At 32.6% G+C, this 23377-nt stretch overlaps 1 protein-coding gene across 1 annotated transcript; it reads left to right on the top strand.

The window, feature by feature from the left end:
- The first annotated feature begins 1432 nt into the window (after window positions 1-1432).
- On the top strand, window positions 1433-22675 carry LOC131842276 (uncharacterized). Its single transcript, XM_059190812.1, has 9 exons — window positions 1433-1714; window positions 12338-12687; window positions 13852-14024; window positions 15585-15694; window positions 17405-17521; window positions 20050-20201; window positions 20883-20928; window positions 21391-22027; window positions 22321-22675. The coding sequence occupies exons 2-9, from the start codon at window positions 12628-12630 to the stop codon at window positions 22673-22675; spliced, it is 1650 nt and encodes a 549-aa protein (XP_059046795.1). The 5' UTR covers window positions 1433-1714; window positions 12338-12627.
- The last annotated feature ends 702 nt before the right edge of the window (window positions 22676-23377 follow it).

The raw sequence follows: 23377 nt of genomic DNA, 5'->3' as shown, positions 1-23377 counted from the left end.
TCATCATCATCATCATCTCAGCCCGGAAGACGTCCACTGCTGAACAACGGCCTCCGCCAAAAATCTCAACGACTCCATAAATAAATAAATTATATACAGTACAAGTCTGAAACCAAGGGGGGACGGGATTGTTAGTAATATGGAGTCTGAATTACCAACACCCAAAACCATGTTTTCAGATTTTTTTTGACCTCATGTTCATCTTATCATTTAGCGTAAACCGTAACAAAAAAAAGTCTGACAATTACACATTATACATATGGTTTGCTTTTTTTTTCCTTTATTTACTAAACAATTACATTTTATTGCTATTTACTAATATTTTTTAACAAATGTGTCACCCACTACATTAACTACTGACTACTATAATTATATAATGCTGTCTAAGACATGTTATTGAGATTGTGTGTGTACTTATTAATTGACTATCATTACTAATTCTCATAAAACTATTTTATGTTACAATTTTGAATGTAGGTGAATTTAATAATTTGCATTAATTCTATAACACTACCATATGCAAGCACTTCTAAACGAATAATGATTTATTGTGTGAAACGTAAAATAATTATTCAATAGAGAAACTACTTGTGTTGTTAGTCTCTGGATTTTAATTATTCTGCTTGCTTCTGATTTTGAATTTACCGCCAATTTGATAGTTGACACTATATTATTTATTGCCATACTTAAATCGATGATTGAAATTTAATCGATTAATATTTGATTAATTTAATACATTTATTACAGTTCGAATGTAAAATCACAAATTTACATAATCTGTTTAAAACTTGATTTTGTTATTTATTATTTCCCTGGCAATAATAAGTATCAATCTCTCTACAATGAGTACCAACTCGTCCGACAGCGAGCTATTGCAAATGGCGTCCGCGTGACGGATGTACGTTCGCTCCCCGTCAAAATGCATACAAAATGTGTTAAAAACGTTTGCATCTTTTAATTTGTTGTTTGGGGCATATTATATGGAGCTATTACTGGTGAGTATTTAGTGTAAAACCGGTGTTATGATATTACGTAATGTCTTTTGTTTTTGTTAACACCGAATCCATTGGCTGTCTCCCTCATTTGTTATGATTCGCTCCTGTCATTATTTACAATTGTCGACCTATATGCATCTCTTTCGTTTGCACAGTTTTCTTGATAAGTTTTTCATTTTTAAGTACTCGCGCAACTGAGATGGAGAAAAACGGGGCCCCAATGGAAAAATATGAACAATTTTGTGCTCTTAAAAATTATTGATTTTTCATCGTTTAAAAAAACATCGACGAAGAGTAATTGCATACGCGATGTGTAGCGAGGTCCTATCGGTGTTGTGAGTATTAATTCTATTTTAGTTGGTTTCCCCTATTGGAGGTTGTGGTCATGAAAAATCACATTTTTCAGTATTCGAGAGTCGACCATTGCGTTGTGTCTATTGCGTTTTGATTCGCGTTTAATATTTAATGTTTATCAGCTATATTTAGGGCCGGTATAATTGTTTAAATATTGATTTTTTTTATTAGCTCTTGCATGTGTGAGTCAATCTGAGCCATGCATGAATGTTTATAACATTAGTTGGGGCCTGCGATATCCTATTTTAGGATCGGCCAAATGTTAGCTTTGTGCTTATGTTCGTGGCAGAGTCGAAGGAAACACTGCACTATATTTTACTCCTAAATCAGTGATTATTCTTTAGTTCTTGGCTAATACTTCTTTGGTAAGTGCCTAGTTTATAGTTCGATGTCTACTTTTTTATAGAGTTAATAGCTACGGTTATCGGTCAAACAGCCGAACCTAATGTTTACCGTAAAATGTGAAATTCTGATAAGATAGAAGTATATTGAGTTTATGTATTTTATTTAATATTTATATGAAGTTCTGTATTATTTTTGTTTCAAAGTTAATCATTTTTAATCTTATACATTGTGTGTACAATCATATAATATAATTATATTTTAAATACATATTTTATTATTTACTTTCTACTTTAAGATACCAAGTTATGAACATGGTTATTTTGAATTTTGTCACAATGTCTTTTAAAAAACAAAATACATATTTACTGGGTCACTGAACCTTTTAATATTAATCTACTCTTAATGTTCCAATAGATGAACCATTCATCTAAAAAAATCTATTTTATTATTTTTTGTATTACATTTAATTTATATTAAGTTATAAAATGCATCTACGTCAATTAAAAACAATTATATAAAATTATTTATATTTTATAGTATCTTTATTTATTTTAGATACTGTTGTGGTTACATATATATATAAGCTCTTTTTCATCTTGTACTTCTATTTATTTACGCCTGTGTTATTACTGGTCTTTTGTTCAACAATTTTATTAATATTTATCATATAATATAGGACTCATATTTTCAGTATCACCTTTAACCTATATTTTTACTTTATGGTATGTGCATTATGCAATCTTAAAATTTTTATTGTAGGTACTTGTCCAATATTTAGCTTTAAGTTCTTGGTTTTCACAGTCCCTATTCATTAATGTTTTTCAATTAGCTCTTCTAACAATTTAACCTTGTTAATTTGTAACAGATTTGTCTTAAATTGATTATTGATTTCTTCAATATTTATAATTTCATTATGTTTACATTGTTCTACATTAGCCCATTTTTTTGTTGATATTTTTACGTTAAGATATGGTGTTGAAGTACTTCTAATTTGTCTAATTTTAATAGACAGTAACATTTTTCATTGATTGCTTACTTACTTTTTCTCTTTAATTTGTTTTGAATATTTTAGTTTGATACTATGTATCTTACACATCAGTTGACCTTCAGAATGCATCAGTAAATAATCATAATGCACCTCTGGTACATTACTCATTGTTCTCAAATAATTAGATATAATATCTGCAGAAAACACGCCTAGAAACAAATGCACAACTTCTCATATAGTCTATCTGTATGAAATTTCATGATGTCATATGCTTTAAATATAGACCTTGAGTTTGAGACGTCATCAAAAACTAACGCATGCTTTGATCTTCTATCACTACCACTTTTGCATATTTGCTCTAGAATATCTAGAATTTTAAGCATAAAACTCATCAGTTCTAACTCTTAAGGATATAAAGGTTCTTAACTTATTGTTCTCATGCCAGAATTTAGACTGGTTAACTGGTAAGAGGCAAGAAAATATACATTTTATAGATACTTTGATTTGAACAAAAGAATTATTTTGTTTTAATCAAAGCCTAGTAATTCAATAAATAAAACAATTTTCAGTAATAAAGCTTTTTATTATAGAGGTCAACTAACATTTCCTAACTAGATACTCTAATAGTCTTATCACGAAGTCTATTATTAGATGGGTATGGTATGTTAAGGTTTTTCAGTGGTCACATATCGCTAACTTGCTGGTAAATTTCCAGCTATGACCTTAAAAATATTCCTTTATGGATTTATGGATACAACCAAATATATCCACCATAGATATAGATAAAATATACGATGCAGTACTTCAATTTATGTGAACACTTAATGATAAGTATTTAGGTAGTATATATACTTATATCAACCTTTATGCTGCTACTAAAGCTGAATTTTAATAAAATAATTCATCAGCCAGCTTAATAGTTTAAAAATAAATTTCACACAGCCTAAAGAACGTTAGTTGCATTCATTTACATGTATATAAAGCACGAATATATACTCGTTCACTAATATATACTAGATATACTTTGATGGGACTCTGTAACGCAAGTTATCTTAGACTCTTGATTGATTTTCTTTAAAAAGTAAAAGGTATAATGAATATGTAAAGGGTAAAGGATATGAGCCACTCCTATTGGATCCAACAAACGAACAAACACATCCTTATATTCTAAATAAGAAAGTTAAATAATTAATTAAATTAAATTAAACACACACTCACAATGCATCAGCAATTGTTTAATTTAATTTATTGTGAAATCAGTTTACAAGGCCCTATGAGAAGTTTATATGAATTTGCTTTGTTTGTCTAACAACCTCTTCGTATATCATAGAGAACTTTTTATACCATGCAGGATGCAGAACCTACATGTTGCCCTCTATGGTTAATTGCTAAAATCTACAAGTTTGTGACCCAAAATCTAAGCTATATTTCTTCGAGTGGACTCTTGTGCTGTCTTATATCGAGACGCCTCTTTAAACTGGGTTAAAATTGTATACGTATTTCCCTGTGACCGTATATAAACGGCAAACGTGTACCAATGTATTTTTAAATGAAATTTGTGTTGGTTCAGTGTTATTATGAAATAGACATTATTGCAGGCAGATGAATTGAAAACTTTACTAGCTACGGATCCCTGTCTGCGCATTTGCTACATGCTCAAAGCTAAAGTTTTTTTCAAATAGTATGTTCAAATATTTCTGAGAGAGATTATGTAAATTAAATATGTACTGCATATGGTATTAGTTCAAGAATATGTGTTAGATATAACACCCAAATAAGTGAATGATGTTAACGAATATACTTCAAAAGAACAACATAGAGTTTCTTGCCAGATCATCACAAGTGGAACTATCTACTGGACTGTAGGAAACTTCTTTACACGGTATAAAATAAGGTCGTCACTGTCTGTTCGCTTATATCTTTGAAACTATGCAACAGATTTTAATGGAATTTTCAGCAATTAATATATTAAGTTATGAGGAAAGTTTATGTATATAATGTGTGATATAGAACAAGCCGAGAAACTAAAATTTGTAATGCAACTGTGTTAAGTCGGGATGAAAATATAAAAACTGGCTTAAACACGTATATTAAATATCCTACATGAACAAATACTGGCTTAATATTTTGAGTGATCAGATTCATCGTAATATTTCAACAATAGTATTAAAATAGCAATGTTTTCCTGTACCGTCTATCAGAGTAAAGGATTTGTTATCATTTATCAGCGCTGTATCTTTATGTGTTGAGTCATAAATGTATGTGATAAATGATGGTTGGACCTCAGTAGGTATACTTTACTGCAGATACGTGGTCTCGATGGATCTCCAATCTTATATATCCACTTATACTAATTACACTTCTACTTCATTAGGTTAAAATGCATTTGTCTGCTTGTACAGTTCTTTTATAAGTACCAATATCGTCGCATAACAGCTAATCACCAATTCAAGTTTTATGGCATTTTGGTCTTAAAAATAAAGTAGCAATTCACAAGCGTCGTTGGCAACACAGTACCCACCGACTACCAATATTCTGTGTAACAATGTCTATCAAACGTCAGTTTTAAGAAAAAAACATATTGTCTATTCTGGCTGTTTTATTGTCATACTAAGTTATAGCAGTCTATGCATTATTTCACTGATGAGTAGACAGTTAGTTATTTGACATTCACAATGTAACCGTTTTTTCCAGACGTTAAAACTAAATAGCTCAGCTAAACCTTATATTAGACTTTTTGTTTTGACCTGACAAAATAAAAGAAAATATATATTTATTAATCCTGTAAGACCTCTGGAGTTTGAAATCGATTGCGTCATGAAAACCTACAATGGAAACTTCCTCTTAAGGAAACCCAACAGTGTGACACGTATAATCACTTCTAACTTTTTAGTAGGATTTCCAAACGACTTCAAATGTACCTACATAGATAAAAATATTAACTAGAACGTTTTATATATATATAGAATTGATATTTTTTATTTTTATCTATATCTGTAGCAGATCCCGTACATGGTATGAGGAAATAATCCAATACCACACTATGCCTGGTTTATTAAATTATTTAATCCTAAACTCGATAATACGATATTAAAAAAGAAACAAAATATCTTTATTCATGTAGGTCTATTACAGACTTTTATGATATGTCAAATATACCGTCAGTTCGGAATGATTTCGAGATGAGAAGAACTGACAAGAAACAGCTAAATTACAATAATACAGATTAATTTTTAAATTCAAACTTGGGAGAACAGACAGTTCTAAAGACTTCATTCCTTCCTAAAATAATATCATATACATATTCTAGTTAATAACTATTAATTCGTGAAGGAATATTTTGTTAATCCCAAAATCCTTTGCTGTGAAACTATATATGATTTGTTTTAATAAGAAGGCTCAAACATAGTTCAATATTGTAAACTATTCCACTACATATATAACTAGGCGAACTGATTCTGAGAAGCATCTACATTTCTACATCAATGGCCTCAAAATGTCCGTGCCAAATATAAACAGGGTACGGGACCCCCGCGCGGTCTATTTCGGGCGCGCCCCTAGGGTCGATGGCCGTTGCCCCGGCGGCAGTCCCTCCAGTCGGGGGGCGCTTTTTTTACTTATCTCACAGATACTGCACTCCCTTTCTGTTTTCGAGTGGATTTGTTTTATGAGTACAATGTCTTGTATATTTAAAACGGTAGAATTTTGTTAATTATATTTTTACTGCCGTTGCAAATTCCGAGTACTATATGGCTCATTGAAAATACATTTAATCAATTTGCAAGCGTAGACTTTAAATTAATTTTATTCAATATAGCAAAATCATGGATTTTAAGTTTTGATACGATGACAATTTTAAAAAGTAGGTACTTATTATCGATTAATTCAGTATTCTAGAGTAATATTCGATGTTCCGAGTTTTTATATATGAACCTAAATGATTAAAAATGTGATATTTGTTTATTTCCATGTAATTTCTCGTATCTACAAACCCATATCGTATCTATAAACCCAAAAAAAAACATGATTATCTGTACTTTTATTTTTTTTCTTGAGATGACACAAGTATACTTTATAAGATATTAATTATATATATACGATACGATATTGAAACCTTCAAGAAAAGAGCTTATTCCTTTTTAATAGGCCGACAACGTACTTGCAATTCCCCTGGTGTTGTGGGTGCTCATGGGCGGCGGTAATCACTTACCATCAGGTGAGCAGAATGCTCGTTCGTCCCCTGTGTTATAAAATAAATGAAATATTATAAAAAAAATATATTAAATTTTAAGAGAATGCCGTTTATTACAATTAATAGGTATTGTATTCTTTTTTTAATACGATTGTAAGTTATCTTATTATAGTATAAATTTTGAATAGAACCTTATTAATTTTGTCTTTGGCAATTGCACCAATGTGCCAAAGTCAGAAAAAGAAAAAAAACTTATTATTATTTTTTGGTAAACCTAGTCATTTCGTAGTTCTTCCCAGTATTACAACAATAACTTATAATCTAATCTCTATAAACCGTCTATATTTATACCTAAGTTATTAAAGATTAGATTCATCATCCAAAGGTAGTGATAATTCAGAACAGTTATTTTTAATATGTGCAATGTCTAGTTAATAAAAATAATTATAAGAACTTTTGACAAGATTGTCAAAAGTTCATCTTTTTTTTTTATTTAATATATCTTACGGCTCTGAATACTAGTCCTTTTTAGCCCAACTTAAAGTATCTTTATCATCATTCATGTAAAAAAAATATGTTCTGTACTGCCATACAGAAAATGATCCACAGATTATCTGTGTCTGTTGCCAGGAACCAACGCTAAGTGTGGAATGCGCATATCTCCAATTTCAAGATGTCTGCTTCTAACGCTCTGATAACGGTTTAAAGACGTCACTACCAAACTCTCACGATATTTGATTTCATTGTTTTTATTTAAAAAATATACAGAAAACTTAATAAGTTGAATTTATTGCCAGTTTTTCTCTACTGTATAGCAAATCAAACTGGACGCTAGGGTTAGTAATAACAACATCACTTCTATAAAGAACCACAAAATATCTTACATGAGCAGTTTTTTACTTTGTCAATATATAAAATCAACAAAATAAAATTAAGGTAGAATATTATATAAAAACTTTTACAACGTCATTATCTCGTACAAAATAGAAATATATTATTCTTGGTTTTCATTTAAATAATAATAACAGTCATAAGATACTCCATCGTATATATTGATAACTAGCTGTTCCCACGACTTCGTCCGTGTGGAGTTTAATTTTTATTTTTCTAAAATAAAAGTAAATAAAATCCTGATCATTTGGATGAATGGCGGTCTTCCACAGTACGGTTTTCTAGAAACATTTTGTGAAACAACCACATTGTGGAATCACCTTCCAGCAATGGTATTTCCGAACCGATACGATATTGAAACCTTCAAGAAAAGAGCTTATTCCTTTTTAAAAGGCCGACAACGTACTTGCATTCCCCTGGTGTTGCGGGTGCTCATGGGCGGCGGTAATCACTTACCATCAGGTGAGCCGCATGCTCGTTTGTCCCCTGTGTTATAAAAAAAAAAGCTTAAGTTATTCCTTATTACATCAGCTACCTGCCAAAAAAAGTCCCGTCAAAATCGGTCCAGCCATTTCAGAGATTAGCCGGAACAAACAGACAGAGACACAAATTAAAAAATGTTATTTTGGTATATGTACCGTATTTATATTCATATTCATATAGTAAAAACGGTTATTTCAATATTACAGACAGACATACCAATTTTATTTATATGTATAGATATATTAAAATTTCAACTAACAAAATTCTAAAGAGAACAGAATGGTCTAAATATTGTTATTACAAACAGATTTACATACTACCCATAAGAAAAACCTAAATAAGTCCAAGAAAATCTACATAGGTACTTATTTATAGGTAAGAAAAATACTCATTCCCCATGAACATATGTGAAGACCTCTAGAATTCTATTGGAATAGTCGAGAACTATCGATTACCATATATTGCATAAGACAGAAACACCACGTCAAGTATAATTACGTGCATTTAGATAGAATGTGTGGACCCAAGTACAAGCAGCTATTGTAACTGACTACTTTGTAACGATGTTTTGGATTGTAAAACATTTACAATCCAAAACATACAAATAAAACAATAATATACAGTAGATAATATATATTTCTATACATATATTACCTAAATAAAATTGGAGTGTCCGTTCGTAATATTGAAGTAACCGTTTTGTACTACATGCATATGAATATAAATTCGGTAGGTACATACACCAAAATAACATTTTTTACAATTTTTGTCTGTCTATCTGTCTGTATGTTTGTTCCGGTTAATCTTTGAAATGGCTGGACCGATTTTGACGGGACTTTTTTTGACAGGTAGCTGATGTAATAAGGAGTAACTTACGCTATTTTTATTTTAATAAAATAAAGTTAAATTCCACGCGGACGAAGTCGCGTGTACAGCTAGTAATAAATATGATCCTACGCCTAAAAATAGCATTATGCTTCTTTGTCAAATATTCCACTAAAATCTATGATATACCAATTCACGAGTCTACTGGATTTAAGATCAAATTATGATCTTATTAGAAATTCCGTGTTTAGCCTACTTTATGTTCTTATATCTATATTTTATTAATAAATAACATATATTATTAATTACACATCGTTTAATTCAAACGCTATAATTTTCTGTATCAAAATGTTAGGTTGGAGTTTTGTATAGTACATACATTATCATTTAATACAACTAGTTCATTTTATCTTTAAAAACCGTATGTATATCACAAAATGATGGGTTAATGCATGACATTGTTAATGTTGCGCCGAGAAAGCATAGGTTGGGGTCACTTGCCCCTACACCGTATTGATTTTTATGTTCAACCGCCTTTTTGTTGTAACTTTTGTTGTGGGGGGGAATTTTCCGATCTCCGTCTATCTCTTTCACTCTCGCGGGAAAAGTTGCCTAATTACATTACGTTTCTGGAACCCGTCGCGTCGCTCGTATTTATTTCAGCTTCGACATTTATTTGTGTTACGTGCAGTTAATAAAGACTATTAACAATTAACTACAAATTGTATCCTTAGAAATCATATAGAATAGAATAGAATAGAATAGAAAGTAATTTATTCAAATAAACTTACATTGAAGCACTTTTGAATAGTCATTACATTTTTTTTTTAATCTACCGCTCGTTCGGAAAGCTGTCTCATCACAAGAAGAACGAGCGAAAACTTGCGTGTTGCTCTTTTAAATAATTTTATTATTATAGAATAATGAAACCGTTAAAAGTTTTAATTTTTATCATTATCATATCATATCATTATATAATTTAATTATTATATTATTGGTATCTTACTAATATTATAAAGACGACAATGTGTGAACGGATTTTCATGAAACATTTCAATAATATAATTTATACTTCAGATTAAAACAGGCTATAATTTAAAAATATACCTACCTATTATTGACGGCCTCGGTGGTCTAGCAGTCTAGCACACCACTTTACGACCGATGGTCGCGGGTTCAATTCCTCGCACGGCACAAACATTTGTATTCATGAGTATGATTGTTTGTATCGGTCTGGGTGTTTTCTATGTATAATATGTATGTATTTACAAAAAAAAATGATGTATGTATATTTGTGTCAGTTGTCTAGTACGCATAACACAAGCTTTAGCTAGTTTAACTTGGGCCTAGATGGCGCTGTGTGAATTGTCCTAAGATTATTATTATTATTATTATTATGTAATTTGGATAAAATATAAAAATAAATGTCAAGTGAGTGTGATGCAGACGAAATTAAGCGGGTCAGTTAGTACTGTATATACCTAAATGGATATTTTTAAAATAGAATATAGTAAATGTATCTAAAAAGGAATGGTTAAGTTTTACTGTAATATTGAAACCGATGTGACCGATGGGATAATTAAAATACGTAAAAGTTCTTTATGTATATATATATATTTGTAGTCGTACTCCTTTTTTATGTTGGAGTATATTCTAAATGAGCGGGAAAACTAAAATGCTTACAGCCTTATTATATTTTCCAATGAAGAGTCGCCTCATGTTTACCATTATGAAGTGACAGGTACCTACTCGGTTAATTTGAACCTTCACGGAATTATAAATTAATTCATTCTACTTCAGTTATTTATTTATTATTGCTTTTCAGGGCCGTAAAACTACTTAAAAACAAAAAAAAAATTATTACTTAAAATTCGGCCAGGCGGAGACCATGACCCATACTGTCTAGTTCATAAAATATTCTATTAATTAATCGAATATAGAATATTAAATACGATAATCGATTATAAATGTCAAATATTTTTGATACGGGCAATATTTTTTATGTTAATCAATGTCAACTTCATAAAATATATTGTTTTTGAATTGTTTATCTTCGAAAGTCATAATATTATTATTTTCAAAGATTGTACTGAACAATGACTATCAAATGTGAATATAGTTACTGTTTATTTAATCTGGTGAATAAAGGATATGATCAAATAAATCACAATGTTATAGACATGCAACAAATTATTTGGTATATTATTGTTATTACAATAAATTATAGAATTACATATTCGGTTCCTGAGCTTCAATTTTAATAATTCTTTCTTTTTATCTATATATATAGTTTACTTCCGTGTCTGTCTATTATCGGAATCGTGTGTGTAACGATTAAATACTAAATTTATAAATTACTAGCTGTTCCCGCGACTTCATCCGCGTAGATTTTAATTTTATTTGGGTACATCCAAGTTACATTACGGGCGATCTACTGTATGAGGAGACGTGACTCATAAAAAGAGTATAACTATAAATAAAACTTAATTTAACCTCTGTGGTTTAGTGGTTTAACACACTGCCTTACTTGCAACAGTCACAGATTCAATTCCTTGCATGTTAATATTTCTATTCTGAGTATGATTGTTGTATCTGCCTGAATGTTTTGTATGTATATACTGTATGTGTTAATAATTATTATTACAAATAATTTATATTTCAATATAATTAATTATTTCTTTCAATTCATATTTATTATTTCTTAATAGTTATTAATGTAATATATTAAACTATATTAATTTAACATTATTTTTCTAAAATTTAATTAGCCTAAGTTACTCCATATTACATGAGCTACCTGCCAATAAAAGTCCCGTCATAATCGGTCCAGCCATTTCAGAGATTAGCCAGAACAAAATGACAGACATATAAAAATTGTAAAAAATTTTGGTGTATGTACCATATTTATATTCATATGTATGTAGTAAACATGGTATGGACATGTAATGCGTAGGAACGAGGATAATATTTTAAGAAAGATGTTACAAATGAATGTGGATGGTTATAAGGGCAGAGGAAGGCCGAAAAAGAGATGGATGGACTGTGTGAAAGATGATATGGTAAGAAAGGAAGTAAATAACGCGATGACTGCGAACAGGGATGAATGGAAACTAAAAACATATTACGCCGACCCCAAATAAATGGGATAAGGAAGAAGCAGATGATGATGATGATGCATGTAGTAAACATCGGTTATTTCAATATTACAAACAGACACTCTAATTTTATTTATATGTATATTAAACATCTGTTTCTCTGTTCCAGGTACATGATATAAGAGTATTTAGTGAGTCCCAGTATTAAAAATTATACAGTCTAGTCTGATAGTTTCTACTTATTAATTAATAATAATAAAAAAGTATTGTATGTACTTAAAAAAAATATTTTTACTAACATAAAGAATCTGTGATACTTATATATGGAACTTTTACGTGGACTTTTATACTCTGTGCAATTTTAATATAGACTATAACATTGGCCAAAGATTATATATGTACTTAAATATGTTTATATTGAATTGATTGATGTGATCGAGTTCCCATAACTGATACAAGATGGCGTTGCCACCACAGCAGTTCTGCGTCAGGTGGAATTCCTATCACACAAACTTACAGGTATGTGTTTTTATTAGAGACTAGCTTTCGCCCGCGGCTTCGCTCGCGTTAATTTATCTCCTTAGGGGTGGAATTTATCATAATTCTTTCTTAGGGGATGCCTACGTCATAGTAGCTTTATACATGCAAAGTTTCAGCCCGATCGGTTTAAAATTGACAAAGTTTCATATAAACTTTCATCCCCTATTTTATCCCCTTGGGGGTAGAATTAATCAAAATCCATAATAACATCTACCTGCATGCCAAATTTCAGCCCGATCCGTCAAGTGGTTTGGGCTGTGCGTTGATAGATCACTATGTCAGTCACCTTGTGTTTTTGTAATATATATTTAGATAGAAGATAGTGACACGGATAGCAGTTTGGCCGGATACCGGATACCGGATATTCGGCCAACCATGTGACCGAATAGTCGGATATCCGGCGGAAGTTATCTAACTGATAAATTTATTTTCTTTCTATAACAGTCATTTATTATTGAGTGATAAAAAAATTAAAACTAAAACTAATTTTATTCCTTAAGTAATACTAAGACTAACTAAATAAAGCAAATAATTATTTTAAAAAAATATATTATCCAGATTTTTTTTTATACGGCCGGGTACCTCTCCGGCCGAATAGTAGTTATCCGGTATTGGGCCGGATAGTATTAAGGCCGCCGGATAGGCCAGAGACCGGATATCCGTTTCATCTCTAATTTTTATTATATTTTTTATATTTATTAATTATAAATTGCCAATACATGGTTACCCATCCATAATGCAAGTGTCAATTGTGAGCAGTTTCAACTTAGTTTAGCGTCAGTAAGACTGCCTTGGTGATCTTACAGTTTAGTACACTGCTTTACTCCTGATGGTTGCAGGTTCGATTCCTGACATGACATGAATAATGGTATTCATAAATATAATTGTTTGTGTTAGTCTGGGTGTTTTCGTATATCAAATACTAGCTACCCACCCCGGCTTCGCATGACTGTACATGTATTATACATATAAACCTCTTGAATAACTCTATCTATTAAAAAAAACCGCTTCAAAATCCGTTGCGTAGTTTTAAAGATTTAAGCATACATAGGGGCAGACAGCGACAGCGACTTTATTTTATACTATGTAATGATACAAGTATAGCCGTGCGAAGCCGAGGCTGTATAAATTATTGTTCCCCAGGCTGTGTTCCCTCGGCTGCTGCTCACGGAGCAGTTTGCAGACGTGACCCTCGCGTGCGAGTCCCGCCAGCTGCGCTGCCACAAGCTGGTGCTGTCGGCATGCTCCGCCTACCTGGAGCGGCTGCTGCTGCAGAACCCCTGCAAGCACCCCATTGTACTCATGAAGGACATGAGGTGAGGATATTATATCTATTAATATGTATTGAGGTAAGGTTTTTGATGAAACTTTTCAGTAATATAGCTTATACATCAGAATAAACCTACCCTTTTTGTTTAATCACTATGACTTATTTTCTCTTATTAATTGTTTAACCAGTTGTTGTATATTGAATGTTTTTTCTATTTTATTATTTCATTGAATTAGTGCTAATCGGTGGTTTGTATTCACACACTTAAACTTAAATTGTAAGTAAGAATAAATTATTTAAAAGAGCAACACACAAGTTTCTTGTTTGTTCTTCTTGTGATGAGACAGCATTCCGAATGAGCGGTAGATTAAAAATAAAATGTTATGACTATTCAAAAGTGCTTCAATGTAATGTATTTGAATAAATGATTTTCTATTCTATTCTATTTTTTCTACTGGTAGTCTGGAAGAGATTTCTTGGCTATAAGACCGCTCTTTGTATCAGTTTAATTAACCTATCATTATCAACAATAAAGAGTTTAAATAAAAAAAAATAACATAATTATATATAAATACTAGCTGACCCGGCAAACGTTGTTTTGCATTAAAATAAAAAAAATATTTAGGGGTGGACTACCCCTAACATTTAGGAGGATGAAAAATAGATGTTGGCCGATTCTCAGACCTACTCAATACGCTCACAAAATTTCATGAGAATCGGTCAAGCCGTTTCGGAGGAGTATGGGAACGAAAACTGTGATACGAGAATTTTATATACAAGATAATGGCACATGTATGTATATCTCTATACATCTATACATATAAATAATTGAAGTGTCTGTTTGTAATATTGTAATAACAGTTTTTTACTACATGCATATGAATATGAATACGGTACAAACACCAAAATAACATTTTTTTACAATTTTTGTCTGTCTTATTGTTCCGGCTAATCTCTGAAATGGTTGGTCCGATTTTGACGGTACTGTTTTGGCAGGTAGCTGATAAGGAGTAACTTAGGCTACTTTTATTATAGAAAAATAAACTTAAATTACATGCGGACGAAGTCGCGTATACAGCTAGTTAAAAATAAAAATGCATCAAAAGGCAACTAATGAGCTGTATCACGCATCTCACATGATGACGTGATGTCTTTACTGATGTTTATGTATATAGGCAACAGACATGACTTACCCTTGGCGTAGCTACCTAGGGGCTAGGCGGGGCAGTGCCCCGGGGCCCTCAAACTCAAGGGACCCTTACCAGAAAATCTCGATCGAATTGAACCTTTGAATATTTCTCCAATTTTCAAAATAAATATGACAGGTTGCAACCCGACTGTAATCATGGCAACTCAGTTGAGAGAAATTAGAAAGTTATACCTTCGGAATTCCCTTAAATTCTTTCTGTGGGTTGGCAGTGTTGGCAATTTGACGGATAGCGTATGTATACCTGTATTATATATATAAACCTCTTGAATCACTCTATCTATTAAAAAAACACCCTTCAAAATCCGTTGCGCAGTTTTAAAGATTTAAGCATACATAAGGACAGACAGCGACACCGATTTTGTTTTATATTATGTAATGATGATACTGTTGTTGTAGGTTCAGTGAAATGCAGGCGCTGGTAGACTTTATGTACAAGGGCGAGGTGAACGTGACGCAGGAGGAGTTGCCCAGCCTGCTCAAGTCAGCTGAAGCATTGCAGATCAGAGGTACGTGACGTCATCAGCACCATCCACTTGCACCCTTAATCTAGACACGCGGTAGTGTGTCAAGCCGAGTTTCAAGTAAACTGGCAAGCAGCACTGTGTGTATATTTACACGAACCATTTGGAGCCACTTTTGACCCCCTCATAACTCAAAAACTCTTTCACACAAACCTGTCAAATTTGGTTCATATATTGAGACTAGCGAGATAAATATGTGTTCCAAATTTCATAAACATATCTCAAACGGTTATTTAGATATTAATGTCCAAAAATCGTCATTTTTATCACTGATCAACTATAGATCAAAATTATAACCCACTTCCAAATGACCTAGGAAGTTCAAATTTGGCATGCAGATAGGTAATTAGGTGAATATAACTTAGGATAATATACTGTAGCCTAAGGTCTAACTTGGCTAGTTTTCATATACGAAATATACTGTAGCCTTCGCAAGTTCTAAACATGTTACTTGTCGGTTCCTATTTTAATATTAGTAGTAACTAGCAATCGAAAGTAATAATTGGTATATGAGAACTGGCCAAGTTAGACCTTAGGCTACAGTATATTATCCTAAGTTATAAGAAGAAATGATATTTTATATTGTTATAAATACATTTCAGGACAGACCATTGAACTTGGCGCCCATTTAGATCTCATCTCTTTTGTCGTAGAAGTCAACAATCAAGGCATATATTATAATATTAAACTCGGCTATCATTTCACATTTATGTTTTTGGTGGGATAATGGTCAGGGAAATAGCAGTTAATAGTTCAGGCAATAATAATAATAATAATCTCAGGACAATTCACACACCGCCATCTAGACCCAAGTTAAGCTAGATAAAACTTGTGTGTACTAGATGCCTGATACAAATACAAAGATATTCTATTTCGTAAATACATACATATAATACATAGAAAACACTCAGACCGATACAAACAATCATACTTATGAATACAAATATTTGTGCCGTGCGAGGAATCGAACCCGCGACCATCGGACGTAAAGCAGTGTGCTAGACCGCTAGACCACCGAGGTCGTGAATAGTTACTATATTCTAGTAATAGCCCCAGGGCAATTAATATAGTCATCTACACTCGCGAGCAACCAAATCGACTCAAGCGCTACACCCACATTCAAACATTGTTCTTAATAAAATTATACAACATTTAAATAAAAATAATATGTCATTTGAAAGCTTGAAAACTAAGCTTTAAAAAAAACATCAACGCCATTAGATAGATAGATAGATAAATTCTTTATTCAACAATTACAAACACATACCATACATGAGATACAGAAAAACACGAATTAATAAAAGAAATGTAGGTGGCTTTATGTGCCGCAAAAGTGAAAAGGCAGCCAACTCAGCATAATGCTACAGATAACTCTGCAGCGCTGATATTCTGTTGGCTCCTTACTTATACTATACTTATTACTAAAAAAAATTACATAAATATTAAACATCGAGCTCTTTATCAAAATATATAAATATAATATTATCAAAATATATTTAAAAAATTCCGAGAAAAAAGTGACCAGAGAGGGTTATTCTGAACTGAAAACCAAAAAAAACATCAACGTGGAAACACTGGTTTTAAAAGAAATGTAGGTGACAGTTCAGAATAAAAGGTCTGATAATGCTCAGATAACAGTGTTTTTTGCCACCCTGTCCCTTACACCCGGTATAATAGTATGATGTAATACAACAGGGCTGTGCTCCAGCGACACGTCGTCGTTCAGCTCGGAGGTGGGGAAGACGGAGACCAAGGACTACACGGTGGCCAGCGAGGCGCTCGTGGCACACGCGCACAACGCCGCCTCCAACGGTCTGTACTCACCAAACTCACCATCATCATCATTATCATCATCATCATCATCATCATCATCATCATCATCATCATCAGTCCACTGCTAGACATAGGCCTCTCTCAATGCACGCCACTGGGCATGATCTTTAGTCCTTCTCTTCCAGCTACTACCCGCAACCTTACGTATGTAATCGCTCACCTAACTGTGGGGCGTCCTACCAAATTCATTTGCCAAATTCAAATTCAAAAGTCATATATTCATGTAGGACATTTTAGCCGCTTATGAACGTCAAGTTTTACAATATAATTTTTTCCCTACCATCCAGTTCGGTATATAGATCCAATTGAGAAGAACTGGTAAGAAACTGAATTGAATTACTTTTTTTTAAGCCAGTTTATTTACAATGTATATTTATATAGGTGTCTATGTCTAATATTAAATGAAAATCCAGTGCATGAACAACTATTGCCATGCACGCTCATCATTCAAGTAATCGTTTAGTGAGTAATAGGCTTTGCTCAGTAAATATGATTTAACTGACAGCCAATTCGCGATCTCCACTCTAGAACACGTCTACTTCAGCGAGCATAAGTTCTGCGACAGATATGACCAGCCCATTGAACTTAACTTTTGTATACGAAGAGTTATGTGACATTAGTTCTCTGAATTACTACATTTCGGATTTGATCCCTCAGAGAAACTCCCAAGTATAGCTCTTTCCATAGCTCGTTGAGTGACTTTGAGTTGGTGGACCAGTCATATCGTCAACCCGTTACGTCTGGACCTCGTTCCAGCACCGTAAGTCGTAACGGGTAGGACGCACTGATCATATACCCTCGGCAAAGAGCTCAGCTCGAGGCTCGCTCCCTGCGGTCCGTAGGGACCAGCGGACGACTCAACAACAACATACCCTAGGTTTTGTGGAAGCGACGACCAGAAGACTATGTATACCACAGAATATTCGAATGAATACTCTAATGAACCAATCCTATTGAGTAAATATATAGTGCTAGTTGGTAGTTTGTATTCACACATTTCAACTTAAAAATGTAAAGTTACAACAATTATTTAAAAGAGCAACACGAGAGTTTCTTGCTCGATCTTCTGCTTGTGATGAGACAGCTGTCCGAATGAGAACGTGTTTGATTAAAATACTAAAGAAAGAAGCACCTGATAGTTTCTTTTGGTACAATGTAAAAATTTCAAAAGGAAAACAGTGTTGCCAGCAAAGAAATCTTCCCGGAAATATGGGACAAGCCCATAACACAGATAAGAGGCGTATCGTAATTTTTTTTACATTTATGTAGTTGAAATTGCTCTGCTGGCTACCCTATCTTTGATAACAGTTATGTGTGAAGTTATTTTTGTTTTTGTTAGCCTACTCATGCATAAACGAAATATCTCCTTTGAAAAGTTTACACTCTTTCCCGAGGAGATAAAAACCATCGCTCCTAAGAATATCCTTCAATTCTTGTCCCTGACGGGTCTAGGTAGCGAACTTTGAAAAAGGGCGAGCACAATAGATCTATGTAGGTCGCAGTGCTACAGGTGCTACAAACATCTGACAATAGCCCACACAAACCCAATAAAAAAAAGTTATTTTTAAACTTTCGTGTGTAATATACATTATTTAAATTATTAACTGGGTCTTAACACGAATAATTTTATGGCAAATAAAGGTATTTACCTCTCTCGACGTTTCGACTAGGTTGCACTAGCCGTGGTCACGAGCTGACTGGAGTAACAGCGATGTCAATGTAGATAGGTGACAGCAGTTTTTTCTTCATCTACGTGTTAAGTCGTGTTAAGACCCGGTTAATAATTTGAGTAATGTTCTATAGTAATGATAAATAATGTTCAGGTATGTATAAGAAATCAGGTGGCAATAAAAACAGTGAATCTATATGCAAGCCGTTTATTCAAAGTTCCTCTTTGTTCTAACTCCAGCGCGTATCTAACCAACTTTCTGAACTGATTACCCCTTTTTAAGAAGAAGGGTAGTCGGTTCATTCCTTTCCTCTATCTATCATTACACTACAATTATACAAAATAGTGGAACATATAATACTTAAAATAGTTTTAGAAAATACCATAATTAATTAGCACTTCCTTGTAGATATTGTATCATTGTTACATTTTTACAATATAAATAAGTTATGATATACACACAAATGTCTCTAATCTAATTGATTGTAAGATGGCGCTGTATAGTCAGTACAATACTTGATAGTTTCCTATTTAATCATTTCATAAATATAATATATAGACATATAAATTATTTCTTACATATGTAATGGTAAAAATGTTTGGATATTTCATTTAATTAATGCTAATTGGTGGTTTGTATTCACACACTTAAACTTAAAAATGTAAAGTAAGAATACAATTATTTAATAGAGCAACACGCAAGTTTCTTGCTCGTTCTTCTTGTGATGAGACAGCTTTGAATGAGCGGTAGATTAAAAAAATGTGATGACTATTCAAAAGTGCTTCAATGTAGGTTTATTTGAATAAATGATTTTCTATTCTGTTCTATTCTATTCAGGACCGACGCAACAGAAGACGGCCAGCACCACGACAACAAATGGACCTAAGAAACGCAAATCAGAGGAGAGGACCGACGTGAAACAAGAGACTGTGGAAGAAGATGGACTTTACTACGGCGAGCTGGACAACGACAATATGGAATACAACGAGGTGAGCAACTCACGTGTTATATAAAAGAAAACTGTATGAATGGTTAGTTTCCAAGTGTTTTTACTCAATTAAAGAGTTTTTGGAATAGTAAAGTAATAAATTGTGACTCATGACATTTAGATTTATATACAAATTGACATATAACTACATACAATAATTCATAATTATATAAACAATCGATAATTTAATTAACTTTAGATTTGTACGCTTGATATAAGCAGTTTTTGCAAGGGCCATATTTTTGTATAACATCATATATGTATATACCCAAAATTTATTACAAATAAAATTATTATTATTTTTTTTTTATAAAATACTATCTACTCGCTCCGGATTTTTACGGGTGTTATAAAATTGGAGTGTCTGTTTGTAATATTAAAATAACCGTTTTTTACTACATGCATATGAATATAAATACGGTACATACACCAAAATAACATTTTTTACAATTTTTGTCAGTCTGTCTGTTTGTTCCGGCTAATCTCTAAAATGGCTGGACCGATTTTGACGGGACTTTTTTTGGCAGGTAGCTGATGTAATAAGGAGTAACTTAGGCTACTTTTATTATAGAGAAATAAAGTCAAATTCCATGCGAAATCGCGGCAAGCTAGTTACTATATAAGTGCAATCCCCTTATGTAAAGTTGAACAAAATTGACCATAAACAACATGTATTTTCTAGGATGAGGAACCTGCCAAACCTGGAAGCAGCTTAGGACAGCCCTCTGGTAAGTTTTTTTTTTATTACTGTTTCAAAATAACTTTTTGTTTATGATTTTGTTAAAAAAAATATTCAATGTTTGTTTGCAATGTGACTTCTGTGTTGTCACTTGCTTTTTTTTTAAGAATTTATTTTTTAATACGGTGTTTTCGCGCGCGTTTTGTTTATCTATGCGTACATAGATTGTGTGAGTGTAGAAGATCATATTGTGAATGGACATTGTAGAATTAAAAAAACGAATGTCTGTAAGGTAGGCCACTTTGTCTATTATAAATTGGATTTGTTAATATTTAAAAAAGTCGTAGAACCATGAATGTATTTTTTTTTTATTTTATGTCGTCCTGTTCACAGGGATATCTTACAGACATTTGTCTCCGTTTTTTTTGTTTTTATTTTTTTTTCTTTAGCGTTACATTCATGGTTCGCGATGGTTTAAGAAAAAAAAATAATTATTACTCTGCTTTTTCAGGTCGCCATGTACCGTACATTAGAGTGAAGCCGGAGAGCGAATTATTTTTCCAAACAAAGTTACAAAATTTAGCAAAAGCTAATACAGACTATATTAATAAATTATCCAAAATGAACGCTACTGAAATACGAAACGAGTTTTCTAAATATGGTTTCAATACAAACGCACCACTGGATGATGTACCAAAAGGCATCGATGGTACGGATAAAGTAGAGAATGATTATTATAAAAATTGGCTCGAACAAAACGGCGAACTGGAGGTGTCGCTCCTAAAAGCGAGTCAAGTAAAGAAACCGAAAACTGAAATAAAAAACCAAAAGTCCGAAGTGGAGTTGATACCAAAGGCAAAAGATGGGGTTGCAACCAAAGAAATTTTCCCCAAAATATGGGACAAGCCCGTAGCCCGGAAAAGAGGCAGACCGCCGATTTTTAAGGACAAAAACGTAGATATAGGAGAGACTGTGCTGAAATCTGATTTGGACCAATTTTTAGAGGGTAAAGAAGTTAGTTCGTCAGGGTTGTCGCGGAAGGACTTGGAGCGGGTGATGATGGGGAAATTTAATCCTAACAGAAGATATTCTAACGAGGCCATGTGGGCAGCTCTCATGGACGTAAAGAAAGGAGGTAGTATTTACAGGTGAGTCTTTATATTTGTTTATAACGCTAAATATGAAGTTTTTAGGCAATTTATTCTTTCATATAATACAAGTAGTACTTCAGGATTTTGTTTGGGTGGCGTGAAGTGGGATATCTACTTTATTGTTCATGTACATAATCCACTTTATCAAGTATCTTTACTAATCCTAGTATTAGAAGATAACCAACCCATTCTTCTCCATAAAAACTACTTGGACTAAAGGAAACAAAGAATCTGCTGGTAATTTTAAGAAAATAATAATATAACGAATTGTAAGCGAATCTTTTTTCCAGGGCTGCACAAACCCACAAAGTACCAAGGAAGTCCCTCCGCAATTGGATGAAGAGGTGCCACATAAAGTCCTCGTTCCCTATGCCTCAACAGCTGAAGCAGTTCGTCGAGAACAGCAAGAAACAAAAGGAGTACACGTACCAACCTGCTGAGAACCAAAACGCAGAACGCAGCGGTACCGAAGCAGACATGGCGGCGTATGATACTGAAATTGATTTTGGCAAACATTTCCTCAGCTTCACCAATTCCGTGTCTAGCGAGGACGAGAGCCTGGTTTTACCGAATAACGGGGAGCAGGCCGGGGAAATGGGGGAGAACGATGTCAACACAGCAATAGACATGTCAGTACATGAGTAATGTAGATTGATAATATATATGTCCAATACCTAACTTCATTATATACGTGCCTATTTATGATCTAGAGAAAACGACTAAATTTTAAAGTTATTAAGGTAAAAAAGATGCTAAAAGTTATAGTTTTTCTTTACGATTGAAAAATGTTAAACCTTTTTCTTTTTGAATTATCATAAATATTTGTGTTATGCAAAACATTAATAAGTAATGTAATTATTTATTTTATTAATGATAAAATAATTTAATCCACTGCAGGACACGATTTTGATGAGTTTATACATATTAAAAACAAAATTATATATATATAAATTTTAATGTTTACGTTATAAAACGTATATCAAATTTACTGGCGTCTATAACCGCGTACCAGTTACATAACAATGAAATTGTGATAAAACAAAAGTGTTGCAACTAATTAAAAAAAAATAAGAGTGTTGCCAGTTCAACGCGTATACGACTTTATAATACTGCCAAAGAAATTTCAAAGATTTGTGAATTTGTCTATGGTTTCACACCATATCTATATGTATGTTAATCCAAAGAGACATTACTTTTTCCTTCTTTTAAATTAAGTTGCCAAATTTACGAAAAGAGAACTAAAGAATAATTTATTTACGTCAAAAATTATTGGATCTAAAATAGAAGATTAAATTTATTTATTTATTATATTATATAATTATGAATTTGTCGCAATTTATATAATTA

This window comes from Achroia grisella, unplaced genomic scaffold (assembly GCF_030625045.1).
Source record: "Achroia grisella isolate CSIRO2021 unplaced genomic scaffold, CSIRO_AGI_Agris_v1 utg2156, whole genome shotgun sequence".
Taxonomy (NCBI): Eukaryota; Metazoa; Arthropoda; class Insecta; order Lepidoptera; family Pyralidae; genus Achroia; species Achroia grisella.
Note: the sequence above shows the minus strand (reverse complement) of the source record. Positions and strands in the feature narration are given on the sequence as shown.